Raw genomic sequence first — 21,122 nt, forward strand, 5'->3', positions numbered from 1 at the left:
ATATGGCTGAGCACTTTTTTAACACAAGGTCTCAGTTTTTCTGTCTGTCATCAGAGAGGGTTGGGGCGGGAGGTCCCTGAGCCTCAGTTCCCATTGTCCCTTTCTTTAAAACCCAGAATCTGATGCAGGCGCAAGTCCTGCTTATGCACATCCCTGACCCTGGTGGCCCTGGAGTAATGCATGCAGTCTCATGGGAGTAGGAGGAGACTCAGTCACAGTCTAAGGGGCCTTTCTGATGAACATTGCCTATCTGACTTCCAGGGAAATGCGAATAACACCCAGAAAGAAAAGGAAGGTGAGCAGCTGGGGCATCATCAGGGGAGAGCTGGGAGGATACTCTGTGTAGCTACCTTTTTTTTTTTAAATTAGAATCTCACTCTGTCACCCAGGCTGGAGTGCAATGGCGCTATCTCCGCTCACTGCAACCTCCACCTCCCAGGTTTAAGGGATTCTCCTGCCTCAGCCTCCTGAGTAGCTGGGATTACAGGCATGTGCTACCGCACCCAACTAATTTTTTATATTTTTGGTAGAGAAGGGTTTCACCATGTTAGCCAAGCTGGTCTCAAACTCCTGACCTCAAGTGATTGACCCGCCTCGGCCTCCTAACGTGCTGGGATTACCGGCATGAGCCACTGTGCCCACTTAACCTTTTTTTTTTTTTGAGACGGAGTTTCGCTCTTGTTACCCAGGCTGGAGTGCAATGGCGCGATCTCGGCTCACTGCAACCTCCGCCTCCTGGGTTCAGGCAATTCTCCTGCCTCAGCCTCCTGAGTAGCTGGGATTACAGGCACGCGCCACCATGCCCAGCTAATTTTTGTATTTTTAGTAGAGACGGGGTTTCACCATGTTGACCAGGATGGTCTCGATCTCTTGACCTCGTGATCCACCCGCCTCGGCCTCCCAAAGTAACCTTTTCAATAAATCTAAGATTGCAGAGGATGGAGCCTCTGCAATCTCAGATTTAGATTCCATCCTCTGCATCTTAGATTTATTGAAAAGCTCTGGTCCACACAGAAGGAGACCAATCACAATGGAGGGTGTGAGTAGGGGACAGAAATAAAAAAACAATTCCTGGAGGAGGGGCTGTCTATATCCAACTCTGAAAACTGGTTGGGGCTGCGTGGCATTAGAGAGAGGAAGAGGCCCTTAAGAGGAAAGCCCCCAGAAACCAGCCCATTCCCTCTTTCCCACAAGGTCCCTTCAACATCTTTCACCCAGGCCCGATTAGTAGGAAATTTACTCTCCTTCCATTGGCACCACCTGAGGGAGAGTCTGAGTCCAGCTCAGGACAAACCTCACTGAGCTTCGCAAGCAGGCGGCTCCGCAGTTTCACCACTCAGGGAACAGGGACTGGTGGCTGGTGTGGAGTCTTCAACATTCATAGGCAAGAGAAACCTGATGTCTCAACTCACAGAGGGAGCAGTGAGGCTCTCATGGGAGGAGGTTTGCCAAGTGCTGAGATCTAAGGGTGTAGTCCTAGATTCTCTTAAGATCTCAAGTCTCAGGATCCTGGTTCCAGCCCTGCCCATCCCAGGCTCACTCACATCCATATAATCCTTTCTGGCAGGGTCTACCATCACCAGATAACTGGAAAATATGCCCAGGATGGAGGCAACACCCAGTGTCACTGGGTGGTGATGAGGATGAGTACCCATTTTTGGGTGTCCATTCAAAGCCTGTCCCCTGGACCCTCCTACCCACATCCTCCACTTGTCCTTCCCTTTACCTGCAGGAGATCAGAGTTCTCCAGGAGATGCAGCTGCTTTGGCTGGCTGTCAACAATTATCACCTTCGGCCTGTGGAGCGATTTTGGGTCTGCTTCCAGTTAATGGAGTGGCTCAGTGAGACTGAGAGGTGAGGGTCTGGCAGATTGGCAGAGGGCATGGAGAATATTTATTCTGGGCCAGCTGCCAAAAGCCTGTGGCCATGGCTCCCTGATCAGTGTTAGGCCCTGCTGCATGGTGACCCCTGGGGCCCAGCACTCCGGCTGGGGAGGCACTGGGAAGGAGACCTGGGGTGTGGCTTCTACTAGCCTCACATGTGCCTCTCTGTCCTGGAGCTACAACCTGTCCTGCCAGCTGGATCTCTTATCCAAGTAGGTCAGGAACACCACCCTCAAGGCCATGGAGAACATGCCATGATGAATCTTAGGGGACACTGAGTGCCTGGACAAACAGGAGCAAAGTGCCTTAGGGCTCAGTGACATTTGGGCTAGGCATGAGCTCCCAGCTCCACCACTGACCAGCCCTGTGACTGGGGCAGAAAATTCACTGCTATGGTACTTGAGGCCCCATTGTCATAAATATAATGCACACTGCCTATTCCTTTTTCTCATGTATCTGTTTATTTATAATCATCATGTATTACTGATCTCTGTTTTTATTCAAAATTAATAAGCATGTTATACAGTTTTTATAATTCTTATGATTACTATATGATTCCTCTCATGTGTGGTACTTAAGAGTAGTTAAATCCATAGAAACATATAGGAGAGTGTTCCCCAGAGGCCAGAGGGAGAGTAACAAGGAGCTGTTGTTTAATGGGTACAGTTTCAGTTTCAGAACATGGGAAATGCTTTTTATATATGGAAACGATGGTAGCAAAATTCTGGATACAATGTCATATATTGTTATATGGAAACACACCTCTATATATCATACATATGATATACGTGGGAATAAGAACTGAATGCGAATTTTAGCTGTGCCCATGAAAAGGAGAACAGTATTTAAATTTGAATCCAGCCAAATTAACTCCCTCTTCGAAAAATAACAACATTCTTCAGAGGAATACAATGGAATCCAGAGTCTCTGTAAGTATTATTTATAGTTTTTAAAATAAAAGTTTAAAATTGAAGAAACATGAGAAAAACACAAACATGTAATCCATACACAAGATAAAACATAGACATTAGAAGCTATCCCCAAAATGTCCAAGATGTTGTTATCAGCAGTCAAGTATTTGAGAGCAGCTATTAAATGGGGTGAAGAAAAAACATTCTCATAATGAATAAATACATGTGGAATCTCAGCAGAGAAACGCACATTATTGAAAAGAACCAAATAGAAAGATAATGATATTTTTAAATAGTACTTTTAGGTTAATTCATAGATTAGAAAAAGACAAAACAATAGAAATTATTCAATCTAAAAAAAAGTTTTAAAAAGTTTGAAGAAAATAAACAGAGTCTTAATCTGTGGGAAGATTGTTCACAGAAAGAGAGTAAAGAGACAGAAAAATTAAACGAGTACGAAAGTAACAACTAATAGCTGAAAACTTGCAAAAACCGGTTAAACCCCCAATTTTTATATCCAAGCAGTCAACAAATTCCAAAAAGAAAATCCAAGTAAAACCATAACAGGCCATATTGTGATTTTAAAAACTGGTAGGACAGGGCTTTTGATTGGCTTTCTATGATTTCTAATTTTTACTATTTATAATGAAGAATGTTTACTATTTATAATGGAAAACAGATTATCTTTGAGACTTTTTATCTTGGAGAAAGTTTCATATCTGAGGCAGAGATGACTAAGTGTTATTAAAGGCAGAAGACTTTCTAGCCTTGTTTCCGAGTTTTAATCTCTTACCTTGGAAATAAATTTGTTTTTTACAAATTTTGTAGTAAAAGTGATTCTCCAGAAAGATGTGCCCAGGATATTCTCTCCTGCTGTATCCTCCCTGCACAGAATTGAAGCTGTGCATACTTCAGTTTCAGAAATGGACAGTATGAATTACCTAATCTGAAAAACTAAAAGAAAAACATGAATTAAGATAATTACTGTTACGCTCCTTCAGCAAATTACTACGAATTACTAAAAGTGGTTCCAGAGAGATATTTAAAAGAGTTTCTAAGGGAGCCCTATTCAGGGCAAAAAGACATTGTACATGACCTCGGTACACAAACTTGCCTAAAGCTTTGGGGAAAACAAACTGTCCTGTTTTGTCGTCTTGGCCCGAGTTAACACCGGGAAACCTGATTCCTGGGAACCAGCCTGTGCGGGAGTCACAGAGGTGGTAGATGTGGCTCCCAAAGTGGCTTAGAGGGGTCCCTTCTCTGTGTGGCTGAGTATCCTGACCGTATAAAGGAGTCAGGCCTTTTTCCTGTGACGTTTTCTCCTCTTTATTACAGTGGCAGGAGCATCCCTGCGAGCGGCCTGACCCACGTGTGTAGGCCACGCAGCCAGCCCGGAAACCCAATAGGGTGTTCTTGGGTTGCAGAGGAGGATTTGTGACAGTCCAGACAGAAAGGAAAAGGTGGCTTTGCGGGGGCAAGTGCAAAGATACCCGAGGTGGGATATTGTAATTCTAGGCAATGAATTGACGGTTTCACTTACCAGGGAGCTCCCATCAGGGGCTCCCAAAAGGCTTGAGAGCCGCTAGGCCCGCGGGCCATTAGCTGCACCTTTACAGCGGGGCTGCACGATGCCTATCAGCAGCGGCGCGGGACAGAGGAAGGGGCAGGGATGCGGGAAAGGACGCGGATGCGGGAAAGGACGCGGAGCGGCGGGAGGGCACACCTAACTACTGCAACCCACAGCACGATGTGAAAAGCTCCCAGCCCCTTGCAGATGTGTGAAAAATCAAACTTTCGCACAAGACGCCAGCATCTCGGGCAGGGGCCGCGTCACAGTCACAGGTTGAGATCTGCTGCCCAGCCCGCGCTGGCTCCCGACAGGCACGCGAGACTTGGGAACAGCCAGGATCCCCTCCGCATGGGGGTACCCGCTCTAGACGCGCAGGGGGCGCGGAGTCCAAAAGGATGCCATCAGTGCATCCTGGGGGCTGTAGTCTCTTAATTGCTCCTCGCCCGTAGGCGGTAAGGCGACAGTAATACAATCCCAGCATGCGCAGGGCTGAGGGCGGTGCGAAGCCCTGGAAACGCGGCGGTGCGTGCCTCGCTATGCATTCTGGGAGTTGTAGTCTCTCAACCTCCCCTAGTCCCTTGGTTGCAGGACTGCAGGACTACAATCCCAGCATATTCTGGGCTCGGGGGCACAGCCTTATAAGGAGAGGCGGGGCGCTGCGTACCTCGCCGGGCTTGCGGGCGTTGTCTCTCTGCCGCCTCCCGGCTCTTTGGCAGCCTAGCTCCGGGACTACAATTCCAGCAGGCACCGGGCTCGGTGGGAGAGGCAGGGTGATGTGGACCTAGCAAAGCAGGGCTGCCAGCTCATCCCCTGCTGCCCCTGTCCTTGGGGAGTGAGTTTGGAGAGGGATATGAGGGATAAATCTGGGCTGGACAGTGAGAAGGGTGTGACTCTTCGAAGTACACCTCGCTTTTGCCCAAATCTAGGGGGTCCCACCTCCGGCTGAGCAGCTCGGCTTCCTCTCTTTATCCTTACCCGCTGGTGTTTCCTGCAGCCCAGGGAGCCGCCTGCTTTTCTAAACTACTGCGGAACCTGGCCCGATGCCTGCCTGAGACCTTGTACTTCGTGCCACCGGCCTCCCCTTACTCCAGGCAGAGCGCCAGTTCAGCAGCGTTTGGGAGAAACTTGCTGCCTGGGCCACCTGTGTACAACTTCAGCGTTGCAGTGGGTGACGGGTGTGGTTTGGTGAAAATGTCAACCTCACCCCTTTTTCATGGAAGTGGAAGTTGAGACATGAGGGGGAGTAGCTATTGGCTTACTGGGAACCTGCTAAAAGCAGAGGAGAAAGCTCCAATCATTTTCACCAACCCATTGAAGAGGCTAGGCCTCCAAAAATCAACCTAAAGGTGATGATTGTTTTGATATTTTACACGTGTAATCATGAGCCTCATCTCACCTGAGACCTGACTGGCCAGTGTCTCAAAGATATAGATGGTGACCAGCTCTCTCTGGAACACATGGCGCTCCACCTATATAGCTTTGTGGGAGCAACTTTCAAGGTGTGGATCATTTGGAGGTCATTTGAAACCTCTGAGGTTTAACATCTCTGCTTTAGTTGGAAAACTCCACCTAAAGCAGTCAGGGATGTAACTGAACTTGCTGGGACTGATCTGTTGAAATTTTCTGTCTAGATAGTGGAAACACCCAGGAACATTTCTGCTTCCACGTAGCCTCTTACTAATTGATGTCCCTAAAATCCTGTGTCCTCAGAAACATTTACTTTTGGCTGGGCATGGTGGCTCACACTTGTAAACCCAGCACTTTGGGAGGCCGAGGCAGGTGGATCACCTGAGCCTCCTTAGTAGCGGGAATTACAGGTGCCTGCCACCACACCTGGCTGATTTTTTTTTATATTTAGTGGAGATAGTATTTCACCATGTTGGCCAGGCTGGTCTCGAACTCCTGACCTCAGACGATCCACCCATCTCGGCCTCCCAAAGTGCTGGGATTACAGGTGTGAGCCACCGCCAGCCGGCTCTGTTCTTCTGAAAAGTAGGGGTTGTAGGGACAGTTTGTTTGGCAAAGTGCATGCAACCCTCCTCCATCCCTCAGTATTCTCACCCTACTCCTTGTTCCCTCTTTAGGTAAGCGTGTCTGATTACCCTTGCCCACAAGTGTTGAATGGCAATGTTGTAATATGAACCTATCCATCACTTTAAAATGAGGGTTAACGGAGAGGAGAGTCTTGGGACCTGTGTTTATAGAGGCACTGCTGTTTGGTGTGTGGCTGCAAAGACACTATGCTCTCAGCCGTCTCACAGCAGCTGTCTGAGAGCACTGGTCCTGATGCAGGCACAGCTGCTATTTACAGAGCAGGAGCCCCTTGCGGTTTTTGTCTCCTTCTTCAATTTTGTGGCTCTGACCCTATTCTGCTCACTCATTCCTGATAGCATCTGCTGGGTTGTTCCACGTTTTTCCTGCTAGGCTGTTGCATAACTGTATTTCACAGGGACTTTAGGGATTCTACCCTCACTAGACCAGTTACTGGACACTGGCCATATACTTACCTTGCTGAAACCCCCATGCTCATTCTCTCCAGTGAAGCTGTGGAGAATTCAACTTACTTGTCAATCTTCTCATTTAGATATTGCTAGACTGTTTATGAAGCTGGGAATCTTGTCTTTAGTCTCATCGACATTATTTCTTTTCTGTATTTTGAAATCTGATACGTTTATTTATTTTTATTTTTTTTTGAGACAGAGTTTCGCTCTCGTTACCCAGGCTGGAGTGCAGCGGCAAAATCTCAGCTCACCACAACCTCTGCCTCCCGGGTTCAAGAGATTCTCCTGCCTCAGCCTCCTGGAGTAGCTTGGGCTACAGGTGCCCATCACACCAGGCACGGCTAATTTTTGTATTTTTAGTAGAGACGGGGTTTCTCCATGTTGGTCAGGCTGGTCTCGAACTCCCAACCTCAGGTTATCTGCCCGCCTCGGCCTCCCAAAGTGTCGGGATTACAGGCATGAGCCACCACACCCAGCCGCTTGATTCATCTTTTTTGTATGTACTACAAATTTTCATTTAATTACCAAGAGACATAAAAGATCTCATTGTTTTAACAGTCTAGCTTAAGATAATAACAATTCAACTTCTATGTGTAAAGAGACTCTGGTGGCTCACGCCTGTAATTCCAGCACTTTGGGAGGTTAAGGCAGGCGGATCACGAGGTCAGGAGCTTGAATCCAGCCTGGCCAATATGCTGAAGCCCCATCTCTACTAAAAATACAAAAATTAGCCAGGCGTGGTGGTGGGTGCCTTTAGTCCCAAGGGGAGGCTGAGGCAGAATTGCTTGAACTCAGGAGGCAGAGGTTGCAGTGAGCCGAGATCGCGCCACTGCACTCCAGCCTGGGAGACAGAGCAAGACTGTGTCTCAAAAAGAGAGAAAGACTCAACGGTTTTACTCTCTTCAATACATGACTTATATCACACTTTACAATTTTTGTATTGTGTATCTAATTATTGAAGTTATATGTATTTTTAATACTTTTGTCTTGTAGCTTTTATTCCTGAGTTAAAAGTAATTCATGCACCACCATTACAGGTATAGTTAGTATTTTATTCTATTCTCTCCACCTATACCTAAATAATGATATAATTGAATTCCAATATTTATTTTATATATAATTATATTTTTTGCTTTGCAATATTATGTTTAGATCTTATATTTTGTGTAATAGTACCAATATGTTAATAACATAAATAACTTTGCCTAGTATCTTTTGAATACTTACTAATTAAAAGGTTGCATTTTCATTAGTCTTTTGTTAATTCTTATAATGCGTGTTTTGTGAAATTGTACTGTAATACAATGCATGACAGTAAAATGCCAGATTTTCATAATTTCAGTCACATTCGAAAATTGTAGTTACTTAAATAATTATTTTCTGATATATATATGCTAATATTTAATATTTTATAGGTCAACATGTTTTATTTTTGTTTTTAAGTCCATTTTACTGCATTTTTTTCATATAGATTCCTTTTGATTATTTAATTGTATTTTTGTTTTTAATCTTACATTTTACGATTTGGATGGTAATTTTCACTCTGTATTATTCATTAAAATGTGGTTTTTAATTCAAATATAAATCGCTAGGTTTCACTTGGGACAAATTGAAAAAAAAAAAACAAGTGTAAGTCAGATTTTTTTTTTTTTTTTTTTGAGAGGGAGTCTCACTCTGTTACCCAGGCTGGGGTGCAGTGGTGTGATCTCGGCTCACTGCAGCCTCCGCCTGCCTGGCTCAAGCAATTCTCCTGCCACAGCCTCCTGAGTAACTGGGACTACAGGTGCATGCCACCATGCCCAGTTGATTTTTTTGTATTTTTAGTAGAGACATATCACTGGACCTTTAACCCGAATGAGTCAATTACTAGCATGAGACAAAGACTGATATTATATAATGGTAAAATGAGTTCATTTGCTAGGAATCTATAACTATTACGTCTATCCATTTGTATATGCATTATACATCAGGGCTTCAAAATATGTAAAACAAATATTGACAGAAATGAAGCAAGAAATAAAATAGCAACATAAAATTATAAACATTAAGACCTCGCTTTCAATAATAAATAAAAAATTCAAATAAATCAATTAATAAACAGAAAACCTAAAGAACATTATATTGTATATGAATTCATTTTGCATTGCTATAAAATACTACCTGAGACTGGGTAATTTATAAAGAAAAAGGTTTCTTTGGTTCACAGTTCAGGAGACTACGAGAAGTATATGCCAGCATCTGCTTCTTGTGAGGATATGAGGAAGCTTACAATTATAGTGGAAGGCAAAAAAGAAACTAACATATCACATGGTGAAAGACGAAGCAAGCGTGAGGTGGAGAAGCCAGGTTCCTTTAGGCAACCAGCTCTCATGTGAATTAATAGGGTGAGAACTCTATGATTACCAAGGGGATTGTGCCAAGTCATTCATGACGGATTTGTCCCCATGATGCAAACACCTCTCATTAGGCCCCACATCCAACATTGGAGATTACATTTCAACATGAGATATGGAGGGCACAATCATCTACACCATATTATAGACCAACTAGGCTAAACAGACATGTACAGAACTCTCCAGTCAAGAACTCCCAGAACTCCCAATCTGGGAGTCAGAGTGGATACACAATATTCTTATTTGCACCTGGTGTATTCTGTTAGAACATATAAGTCTTAGTAAATTTAAAAATATCAGCCAGGTGCAGCAGCTCACAGGTATAATCCCAACAGTGTGCTTGGCAAAGGTGGAAGGATCACTTGGGGCAAGAAGTTTGATACCAGCCTTAGAAACACAGTAAGACCCTGTCTCTACAAATAATTAAAAATTAGCTGGTCATGGTGGGGTATGTCTGTAGTGCCAGCCACTCAGGAGGCCAAGGTGGAAGGATTATTTGAGTCCAAGTGGTTGAGGCTACAGTGAGCCAAGATTGTGCTACAGCACTACAGTCTGGGCAACAGAGTGAGAAACCCTGTCTCAAAAAATGTATGTTTAGGAAGAGCAAAATGATACAGTGTATGTTTTCTAACCAAAACTGAATAAAACTAAAACAAAAAAGTAAAAGTGGCAAATAAAAAATATATGGAAATAAACACACTCTTTAATGTATTCTTGCATGGGGGTCAAATAATTTAATATTTTTGCTCAAGGGTCAAAATATTTAAATAATAATTTGTTAAGATGTCAATATAAGCCACAGTGGTGAACAAATTTAATGGAATCTGTATCAAAATTCCAAAAGTATACTTATTACTAAATATTTTTAAAATTTTAAAATTTTATTATCAACTATATCTAGAGAAACACACATGAAAAACACCATAATTTCAAAACATAATAAAAAGCTACAATAACAAAAACTATGTGGTATTCACACAAAGACAGATAAAGACATGATAAAGCAAAATAGGGGGGCCAGCAATGAACTCTTCTGTGTATGACCAAATAATCTGCCACAAGGTTTCTATGAGCAGACAATAGAGAAAAATCAACAGATAATGTTGAAAACTGGATATCTACATTGAAAAAGTGAAGTTGGATGCTTTAATTGCATCACATACAAAAATATTTTAAACAAAACACTTAGACTGAAAAAAAATAACTAATGAAACTCTTAGAAAAAAATAGTGGAAAGACATGACATTAGTCTTGGCACCATTTTCTTAGATAAGCCAACAAATGCATGAGCAACAAAAAGAAGAACAGACAAATTTAACTGCACTAAACTACAAAATTTCTGCAATCAAAGAAAACACTAGTGTGACAGTGCCACCCAAGAAATGGGTGACAATATTTGAAAAGCACATGTGATAAGAGTTAACACTGAGAATATAAAAAAACTCCTAGAACAAGACAACAATAATTGAATTACTTGATTTAGAAATGGACAAATGAGCCAGGTGTGGTGTAATCCCAAAACTTTGGGAGTCCGAGGTGGGCAGATCACCTGAGGGCAGAAGTTCAAGACCAGCCTGACCAACATGGAGAAACCCCATCTCCACTAAAAATATAAAATTAGCTGGGCATGGTGGCACATCCTTGTAATCCCAGCTACTCAGGAAACTAAGGCAGAAGAATCATTTGAATCTGGGAGTCAGAGGTTGTCGTGAGCCGAGATCATGACATTGCACTCCAGCCTGGGCAACAAGAGCAAAACTCTATCTCGAAAAAAAAAAAAAAAAAGGACAAATAAACTAAATTTTAAGAAAAAAGATATACAAATGGGAAGAAGCATTTGAAAAGTTGCACAAAGTTAGTAATTTATAGAAACATGAAAAACAAAATAATAATACAAAACAACAAAATTATCTTACATCAATTAGAATGACCACTATAACTTTTTTAAAAAACACCAACTATGTTGATGATGTAAAGAAACTGAAACCTATGTAAGCTGTTGATGAGAAAAAAGTATGCAACCATCATAAGAAACATCATGAATGTTCTTCAAATAATTAAAAATAAAATTATCAAATACAGCAATTCCATCTACGTATCTATATCTAAAGTATGCAACATAGTAAAATGAAGACATAAGAGGTACTCTGCTTGCATATCACCCCATAGCAAGTCTCATAACACAGCCTCTAAATAAATTAATACATAAAGATTAAAAAATAAATTTGTAAAAAAAAAAACTTTAAACTATATTTCAAAGCTATAGTAATAAAAACAGAATGGCACATGCAGAAAAATGGACAACCACCAATGAAACAGAAATTACTATTCTCACATATTTTACATATGATGCAAAAAAAGAATTTTAAAAATGGTTTAACACAGAGTTTCTCAAAAATATGCAGATATTTGTGTGTCCATAAAAGCAATGGAAAGTAGTTAGTTTGTGCATTCCCTTATAAGCCATAAAGCAAACTTTGGCTCAGGCTGTGAACTTGAAGGAAGATTACTGAAGCAAAAGTAGAGTCCTTAGAGGAATTTAAAAGCATGGGGCAGAAGGTGTCCCTATGCAAGAGCAAAAGAAAAAAATTACTCGGGCTTCTCAGAAACTCTCTCCATCGAAGCACAGCTCCTCAGACCACTTTTTAAGGACTGGCTTCCTCCTTGACTTTTGTACCTCTCATCTGTGTCATCTGCTTCATTTGCTCTTACCTACCTGAGTGCTTGGCTACCATCTCATTTCTCTTTATATTACAGGGCTCTTTGTTTTGCTCCAGACAGGTGATCAAGTCTAGCTTGGAGACAGCAATACCTGTTTTATTAAGGAAAAAAAGTAACATAAATCTTGCTGAATTCTTTAATTACCAAACTAGTATTATGCTTAGTAAAGGAGCTATAATAGAAAGTTCTAGAAAATTAATACTGATTCATAACAGAACTTTCTAAATATTTAGAAAATAAATATTTTAAATTTGTAGGTCCTTAATTTCACTACTTAGTACTACTGCATCAAAAACTGATGGTGGTAAATGAATTCTAAGGTGTGAGCAATGATATTTTATGCTACGACATTTTTGAAATTGCCACTAACCTAGAGCAAAAGATACATAAATAAGCTCAGGAAAGGGAAAAGTTCAGGTAAAGACAAAACATATTGAAGAATTTATTCTACTCCAATGAATCCCCAAGATTTTACTAAAATCAGAGACCTAAAATTCATTCATGCAAAGCAGAAATTACGAAAAAAAAAAAACTTAGAAAAGAGAGAGAGGAAATACATTAGGAATTGTTATTGAACTTATCCTCACCCAGGGAGACCAGGTTTCTGTAGTTCTCTAACATCACATCTCTATATAAATTCTGCTGAGCACAATCCAGGCACTGCCACTCCTCCAAAGAGAATTCTATGGCTACATCTCTGAATGTAAACAGTTCCTGAAAAAAAAAAAAAAAAACTCATGAACACACAAACACTTACGACGTGACCATACACAGAAGTATTCTCCAACTCTAAGAAAAGAGGATAGCATAAGATCCACAATATCACTGCAGATATGACAATTTTCTGGATGATAAATTATAAAATTAAGTGCATTAACATGGACATGTCTTTTTTTCTTTTTTTTCAACAGAGTCTCATTCTGTTGCCCAAGCTGGACTGCAGTGGTGTGATCTTGGCTCACTGCAGCTTCTGCCTCCCAGGTTCAAGTGATTCTCCTGCCTCAGTCTCCTAAGTAGCTTGGACTACAGGCATGAGCCACCATGCCTAGCTAATTTTTGTATTTTTAGTAGGAACAGGATTTATCCACATTGGTCAGGCTGGTCTTGAACTCCTGACATCAGGTGATCCACCCTCCTTGGCCCCCACAAAGTGCTGGGATTACAGATGTAAGCCACCTTATCCAGCCCAACATGTCCATTTTTGAGTGCTATATTTACATCATACAGAATAAGTCATGTATATTTCTCAGAACAGTCATGAAGAGTTGGAAGATACCTATAAAATCTTTATATGTGCATAAACTAGAGATCTTGTGCAGATTTTGATTCACAAGATTTGAGATAAAGTCTGAGTTTCTGAATTTCTAGCAAGTTCACCAATGTTTCTAGCCTAGTAAGAATAGTTTGTCAAACATCCAGTAGTTGGCAGAGTCTGGGTTTTTCCCAGTTTCTCTCACCTGTAAATAAACCTAAGAGCCTTCATTTTTAAAAGACAAATATATGCAAAAATCATCTAAAAAATGAAGGACAGCTTCCAGATTAAATGTGATGTTTTATGTACTTTGGCTAGTAAATTTCCTAAGTGTACATAATAAGAGAATAATAATTAACTCTATAGTGGGAAAAATGTTAGAGAGATCTTGAACCAAGTGAATAAAATTATTGTCAACGATACTGGGACACATTTTTATTATCTGCTGGTGCACACAAGACACAACTTTACTGCTGTGATATTTCTCTCCTCTCAGAAAAGTAAATTGTAATCTAAAACTTATATATATATAATAATTGGCTAGCATCTCATTTCTCTTTATATTCCAGAGCTTTTATATATATATAATATATATTATATGTATATTATATATATTTATATATATAATTATATAAAAATTATATACATTTATATATAATTCTAATTTTATATATATTATATATTATATAATTTTATATGTAATTTTTAATAATATAATATATATTATATATAATTTTATGTCTTTTTTTTTTTTTAGACAGAGTTTCACTCTTGTTACCCAGGCTGGAGTGCCATGGCCCGATCTCGGCTCACTGCAACCTCCACCTCCTGGGTTCAGGCAATTCTCCTGTCTCAGCCTCCTGAGTAGCTGGGATTACAGGCACGTGCCACTATGCCCAGCTAATTTTTTTGTATTTTTAGTAGAGACGGGGTTTCACCATGTTGACCAGGATGGTCTCGATCTCTTGACCTTGTGATCCACCGGCCTCGGCCTCCCAAAGTGCTGGGATTACAGGCTTGAGCCACCACGCCCAGCTATAATTTTATATATATAATATATATATTATATACTATTTTGCATATTATACATAATTATATATCATATATATGATATATAATTATATATAATGTATATATCATATATAGTTATATATATGATATATAATTATATATAATATACATATTATATAAATTATATATAATTTATATATATCATATATAATTATATATATAAATTATATACTATATATATAGGCTTTTTAATAAAGGTATAAAGTTATATATATAATTTTGTATTTATATATATATATATATATATATTCCTTTTTTTGAGACAGAGTCTCACTCTGCCACCCAGGCTGGAGTACAGTGGTGCGATCTCAGCTCACTGCAATCTCCACCTCCTGGGTTCAAGCAATTCTCCAGCCTCAGCCTACTGAGTAGCTGGGATTACAGGTGTGTGCCACCATGCCTAGCTAATTTTTGTAGTTTTTTAAGTAGAGATGAGGTTTCACCATGTTGGCCAGGCTGGTCTTGAACTACTGACCTCACATGATCCACCTGCCTTGTCCTCCCAAAATGCTAGGATTACAAATGTGAGCTACCAAGCCTGCCATAAATTTAATTATAAAGAAATGTAAGTTTTATACAAAGTTAAAGATACAGATAACTTCCCTGTGCTGTAATTTTTAACAGCAATTTTAAGTAGTCTTTCTTTAGCGCCCTGGAGAGTAAGTATCTCCTAATAGTTTTTTAGAACTTTCTGGGTAATAAATGCCATCCTGTTTAAACGAGCACTTTCTAAATTCTGTTCTGGATGGAACTAAAAGAGCGCACAGATGAAACTTCAACATGACATGTTTCACTTTTCACTCATATCCAAAGACAACTGTGTTTTCCCAACAGAAATCTTGAGTGTCCATACCTTCTCATGTTCAACAGCTACAATGGGAACATTTAAATTCTGCAGATCGTAAATTTGTGGTGAGTATTCTGCATGGCGTACCAGAACCCCAGATGAAGATAATGTGTAGAGCACTACGGTATATAGAAAATGTTTTTCAGAACCCCTTGACTATCACAAAAATAAAAAATATTTGAAATGAACTCATTAGGGATAGACAACACAAGCAGAGAAGTTAAAATTCACAAGTTCCAAACACATGGCATTCCAAAAGGCAGTGTGGACACTGCTCTTGATCTCAAACATGCTCAGCTGAGAAAAAGTGATTTTTTTTTTCATTTCCTCCTCTTTCTCTGAAATGTATTTTCAGAGAAGATGCTCTGGACATATCAAACCTGCAGCTTGAGAATATGCCTTTCACACACAACATATTCACCTGCTACCATGACACACATTCACGGGCAGAAAGACTGAGAGTTGCAGAATACATTCACCCATTTTTGTTGTTTATAACTGAAAAGATTTAAAAGCAATGAGAGAACAATGAGCATCTCCATAACTATTACAATATAAGTTTCTGGCTGGGTGTGGTGGTTCAGGACAGTAATCCCAGCACTTTGAGAGGCCGAGGCAGACAAATCATGAAGTCAGGAGTTCGAGACAAGCCTGGCCAACGTGGTGAAACCCCGTCTCTACTAAAAATACAAAAAATCAACTGGGTGTGGTGGTGCTAGTCTGTAATCCCAGCTACTCAGAAAGCTGAGGCAGAAGAATCGCTTGAACCCAGAGGTGGAGGCTGCAGTGAGCTGAGATCGCACCACTGCACTCCAACCTGGATGACAGTGCAAAACTCTGTCTCAAAAAAGAGTCCCTTACTCCCACCACAATTGTCACAATACAAATACTTCTGGTACAAATAAAGACAACCAATCTCCATCCTGAAATATTATATTTTTGTTGGCTTAAGTTTACAGAGATAATAGAAGGCGTCAGTGTCTGAGTAAGTCTGCACTTGGGAAATGTACACATGTACTAATAACATGTTTATTAAGCAAGTACTATGTGCTCAGGAGCATGTCACAGAACACTGTGCTGAAAATAACACATTTTGTGATTTAATTTTTATGGCACCCTGAAAGTTGGTACTAAGTGTTGAACTATTTTTAGCATTTAGATTAAGAGCACAGCATTTTCATTTCTTACATTTCTCTATCATTAATTTTAAAAGAAAATGTATAGAATAAAAATTCAATACAAAATAACATCCAAAACGATACAATTACATAAAAATTGAATAACCAGCTTCCAAATGGCTATTTTGTAAATAACGAAATTAAGGCAGAAATAAAAAAATTTTGAAACTAATTAGAGCTGAAATACAACATACCAGAATCTCTGGGTCACAGCTAAGGCAGCGTTAAGAATAAAATGTATAACACTACACATCTACATCAAAAAGTTAGAAAGATCTCAATTTAACAATCTAATGTTACCATTAAAAGAATTCCAAAAGTAAGAGCAAACCATCTTTAAAGCTAGCAAAATACAAAAATAACCAAAATCAGAGCTGAAATTAACAAGGTTGAGACATAAATAACTATAAAAAGTTCAATGGGCCTGGCACAATGGCTCACGCCTGTAATCCCAGCACTTTGGGAGGCCGAGGCAAGCAGATTACAAGGTCAGGGGTTCGAGACCAGCCTGGCCAATGTGGTGAAACCCTGTCTCTATTAAAAATACAAAAATTAGTGGGCACGTGTAATCTCAGCTACTCAGGAGGCTGAGGCAAGAGAAACACTTGAAATTGGAAGACAGAGGTTGCAGTGATCCAAGATTGCACCACTTCACTCCACGTTGGGCAAAAGAGCAAAACTCCTTTTCAAAAAAAAAAAAAAAAAAAAAAAGTCCAACAAAACCAGAAGTTGATACTATGAAAAAATTAATAAGAGATAATACACTAGACTAATGAAGAAAAAAGAAATAATTCAGACAAACACAATCAGATTCAAAAGTAAAAAAACAAAAAACAGATGCTGTGAGGTTGTGGAGAAATAGAATGCTTACATGCTGCTGGTGAGGGTATAAATTTGTTTGACAATTGAGAAAAGCAGTTTGGCAACTTTTCAAAAATCTGAAAACAGAACTACCATTTGACCCAGCAGTTCTACAATTGGGAATATACCCAATGAATGTAAGTCATTCTACCTTAAAGATACATGCATGCATATGTTTTACAGCACTATTCTAATAGCAAAAACAAGAAATAGAAACCTGTATGTCTTCAATGGTAGACTGCACAAAGAAAATGTGGTACGTATACACCATGAAATACGATGCAGCTACAAGAAAGAACGTCAAGTCCTTTGCAGCAACATGGGTGGAGCCGGAGACTGTTATTTTTAGAAAACTAGTGCAGGAACAGAAAATCAAATACTGTACGTTGTCACGTATAAGTGGGAGCTAAATAATGAGGACATGTGGATGCAAGTAAGAGAATCACAGACACTGAGGCCCAGCTCAGGGTGGAGCGTCAGAGGATGAAGAAAACCAGGATTGATAAAATAATCTAAACACAAAAACTTCATGATATGATTTTACCTATGTAACAAACCCGCACATGTACTCCTGAACCTAAAATAAAAGATAAAAGAAAAAAAATTCAGCTGGGCATGGTGGCTCAGGCCTGTAATCCCAGCACTTTGGGAGGCCGAGGCAAGCAGATCACCTGAGGTCAGGAGTTCAAGACCAGCCTGGCCAACATGGTGAAACCCCATCTCTACCAAAAATACAAAAATTAGCCAGGCATGGTGGCACATGCCTGTAATCCCAGCTACTGTGGAGGCTGAGGCAGGAGAACTGCTTGAACCCAGGAGGCAGAGGTATCCGGGAGCCGAGATTGTGCCACTGCACTCTGGCCTGGGTGACGGAGCAAGACTCTATCTCAAAAACAAAGCAAAACAAAAAAACCTTGTGCTACAGATAGTGGTCCATGTGGAGCTGTACTCTAATGTATTCCTACGTCTCTGCAGGCAGATTAGACTATGTGTGGTCAAGTGGTACAGAACCCTACATTGGTGGAGGAAACAGGTTGCTACTGCAGATTCAGTGTCTGGGGTTGGAGATATGCCAGGAAACTTGCAGCCACTTTGGTGGGATTTTGGCAAGAAACAGTAAAAGCAAAGGTGCTGTGGTGGAATTCTTGGGGGTGATGCCTAGTCCTAGGAGGAATGTGGACACATCAATGTCTAGTGAGTATGTTAGCTAATGCATGAGAATCATGTGGTGGCAGCTGTGAAAGAAGGTGTGTTATCACAATTCCTTTTCTCTAAGTTTTTAGTTCCCTTTCACCCTGAGAGGAGACCTAGAGTCACCGGACAAACTGCAGTGTGACAGCCTGTGTGCAGGACAGAGCCTCCCCTTACCAGACACCAGACTTCCCTCCAGGCCAGGCCTCAGTAACATCTTTTTTGACACCAAATCTGTGGAGTTTGCTAAACATCAAGCATTTTCTTTTTCTTTTTCTTTTTTTTTTCGGAGACAGAGTCTCACTCTGTCACCCAAGCTGGAGTGCCATGGCACAATCTTGGCTCACTGCAACCTCCACCTCCCAGGTTCAAGTGATTCTCCTGCCTCAGCCTCCCAAGTAGCTGGGATTACAGGTGCCCACCACCACTCCTGGCTAATTTTTGTATTTTTAGTAGAGATAGGGTTTCACCATGTTAACCAGGCTGGTATCAAGCAATTTTTTAACACCAACTTGCCTGACATTTTCATCCTGATACCACCCAGAGTCAACACAGACCATAATTCACAGCTCAGTCTCACCATATTGCCCTTACTGCACATGCCTGTCATAAATCCCAGGGACCCATCTATGCTTCTGAGCTACTGCCTGTAAATTGAGGACTCCCATGATCTCCCTCAAGTTCAATAATTTGATAGAGATACTCACAGAATTCAGCAAAATCCTGTACTTATGTTAACCAGTTTACTATAAAACATGCAACCCTCGAAAATGGCCATACTGCCCAAAGTAATTTACAGATTCAATGCTATCCCCATCAAGCTACCAATGACCTTCTTCACAGAACTGGAAAAAACCACCTTAAACTTCATTTGGAACCAAAAGAGAGCCCGCATAGCCAAGTCAATTATAAGCAAAAAGAACAAAGCTGGAGGCATTACACTACCAGACCTCAAACTATACTACAAGGCTACAGTAATCAAAACAGCATGGTACTGGTACAAAAACAGAGATATAGACCAATGGAACAGAACAGAGGCCTCAGAGGCCTCAGAGGCAACACCACACGTCTACAACCATCTAATCTGTGACCAATCTGACAAAAACAAGCAATGAGGAAAGGATTCCCTGTTTAATAAATGGTGTTGGGAAAACTGGCTAGCAGTGTGCAGAAAGCAGAAACTGGACCCCTTCCTGACACCTTACACTAAAATTAACTCCAGATGGATAAAAGACTTAAACATAAGACCTAACACCATAAAAACCCTAGAAGAAAATCTAGGCAAAACCATTCAGGACAAAGGCATAGGCAAGGACTTCATGACCAAAACACCAAAAGCATTGGCAACAAAAGCCAAAATAGACAAATGGGACCTAATCAAACTCCACAGCTTCTGCACAGCAAAAGAAACACTCATTAGAGTGAATAGGCAAACAACAGAATGGGAAAAAAATTTTGCAATCTACCCATCTGACAAAGGGCTGATATCCAGAATTTACAAAGAACTAAAACAGATTTACAAGAAAAAAACAAACAAGCCATTCAAAAGTGGGCGAAGGATATGAACAGACACTTTACAGAATAAGACATATATGAGGCCAACAAACATATGAAAAAATGCTCATGATCACTGGTCATTAGAGAAATGCAAATCAAAACTACATTGAGATAACATCTCACGCCAGTTGGAATGGCGATCATTAAAAAATCTGGAGACAACAGATGCTGGAGAGGATGTGGAGAAATAGGAACACTTTTACACTGTTGGTGGGAGTGTAAATTAGTTCAACCATTGCGGAAGACAGTGTGGCGATTCTTCAAGGACCTAGAAATAGAAATTCCATTTGACCTAGCAATCCCATTACTGGGTATATATCCAAAGGATTATAAATTGTTTTACTATAATGACACATGCACACAAATGTTCATTGCAGCACTGTTTACAAAAGCAAAGACCTGGAACCAACCCAAATGCCCATTGATGATAGACTGGACAGGGAAAATGTGGCACATATACACCATGGAATATTATGCAGCCATCAAAAACGATGAGTTCGCGTCCTTTGTAGGGACATGGATGAACCTGGAAACCATCATTCTCAGCAATTTGACACAAGAACAGAAAATCAAACACTGCATGTTCTCACTCATAGGTGGGTGTTGAACAATGAGAACACATGGAGACAGGGAGGGGAGCATTGCACACTGGGGTCTGTTGGGAGGAAATAGAGGAGGGACAGCAGGGGGTGGGGAGTTGGGAAGAGATAGCATGGGGAGAAATGCCAGATATAGGTGATGGGGAGGAAGGCAGCAAATCACACTGCCACATGTGTACCTATGCAACAATCTTGCATGTTCTTCACATGTACCCCAAAACCTAAAATGCAATTTAAAAAAAAAAAAGTAAGAGGAGAGATCCAAGATGGCTGATCACTAGCAGCTCGGGCTCCTAGCTCTCAGTGAAAGCGCAGAGAACGAGAGGACGCCACACTTTCAGATGAATATTTGTTGCTCACGGACCAGGAGATTCCCAGCAGAGGAGCCCCACGGGTCACCAGGGTGACTCTTGTGGCCAGCGCGGCGGTTTTGCTGGTGCCTTAGCGTGCCAGTTTTTGGTGCAGAGTCCGGAGATTCCCGGGCAGAAAAGCACCATCAATCTTAACACCGCTATTTTGGCCAGCGCAGTGGACTGCTTAGATTTCAGCGCTGGGAATCAACGAGTTGGACGTCTGCTCAGAGACCT

At 40.8% G+C, this 21,122-nt stretch overlaps 1 protein-coding gene across 1 annotated transcript; it reads right to left on the minus strand.

Annotated features, from left to right (window-relative positions):
* Positions 1-5,619: 5,619 nt before the first annotated feature.
* On the minus strand, positions 5,620-17,334 carry LOC105715023 (zinc finger protein 722-like). Its single transcript, XM_064375295.1, has 6 exons — positions 17,317-17,334; positions 15,156-15,305; positions 12,567-12,693; positions 11,975-12,070; positions 10,808-10,861; positions 5,620-5,630 (listed from the first exon to the last, which is right to left on the minus strand). The coding sequence occupies exons 1-6, from the start codon at positions 17,332-17,334 to the stop codon at positions 5,620-5,622; spliced, it is 456 nt and encodes a 151-aa protein (XP_064231365.1).
* Positions 17,335-21,122: the final 3,788 nt, after the last annotated feature.

Source organism: Aotus nancymaae, unplaced genomic scaffold (genome assembly GCF_030222135.1).
Source record: "Aotus nancymaae isolate 86718 unplaced genomic scaffold, 86718_ANA_hifiasm-v0.15.2.pri h1tg000012l, whole genome shotgun sequence".
NCBI classification, from domain to species: Eukaryota; Metazoa; Chordata; class Mammalia; order Primates; family Aotidae; genus Aotus; species Aotus nancymaae.

Excerpts from the sequence above, each read along its gene's own strand:
- LOC105715023 (XM_064375295.1), bottom strand. Across the intron at positions 12,694-15,155 it reads TAGCTGTTGAACATGAGAAG|GAACTGTTTACATTCAGAGA; the intron begins GTATGGACACTC and ends TTTTTTTTTCAG. Across the intron at positions 10,862-11,974 it reads GATGGTAGCCAAGCACTCAG|TGGAGATGGGGTTTCTCCAT; the intron begins GTAGGTAAGAGC and ends TTATATTTTTAG.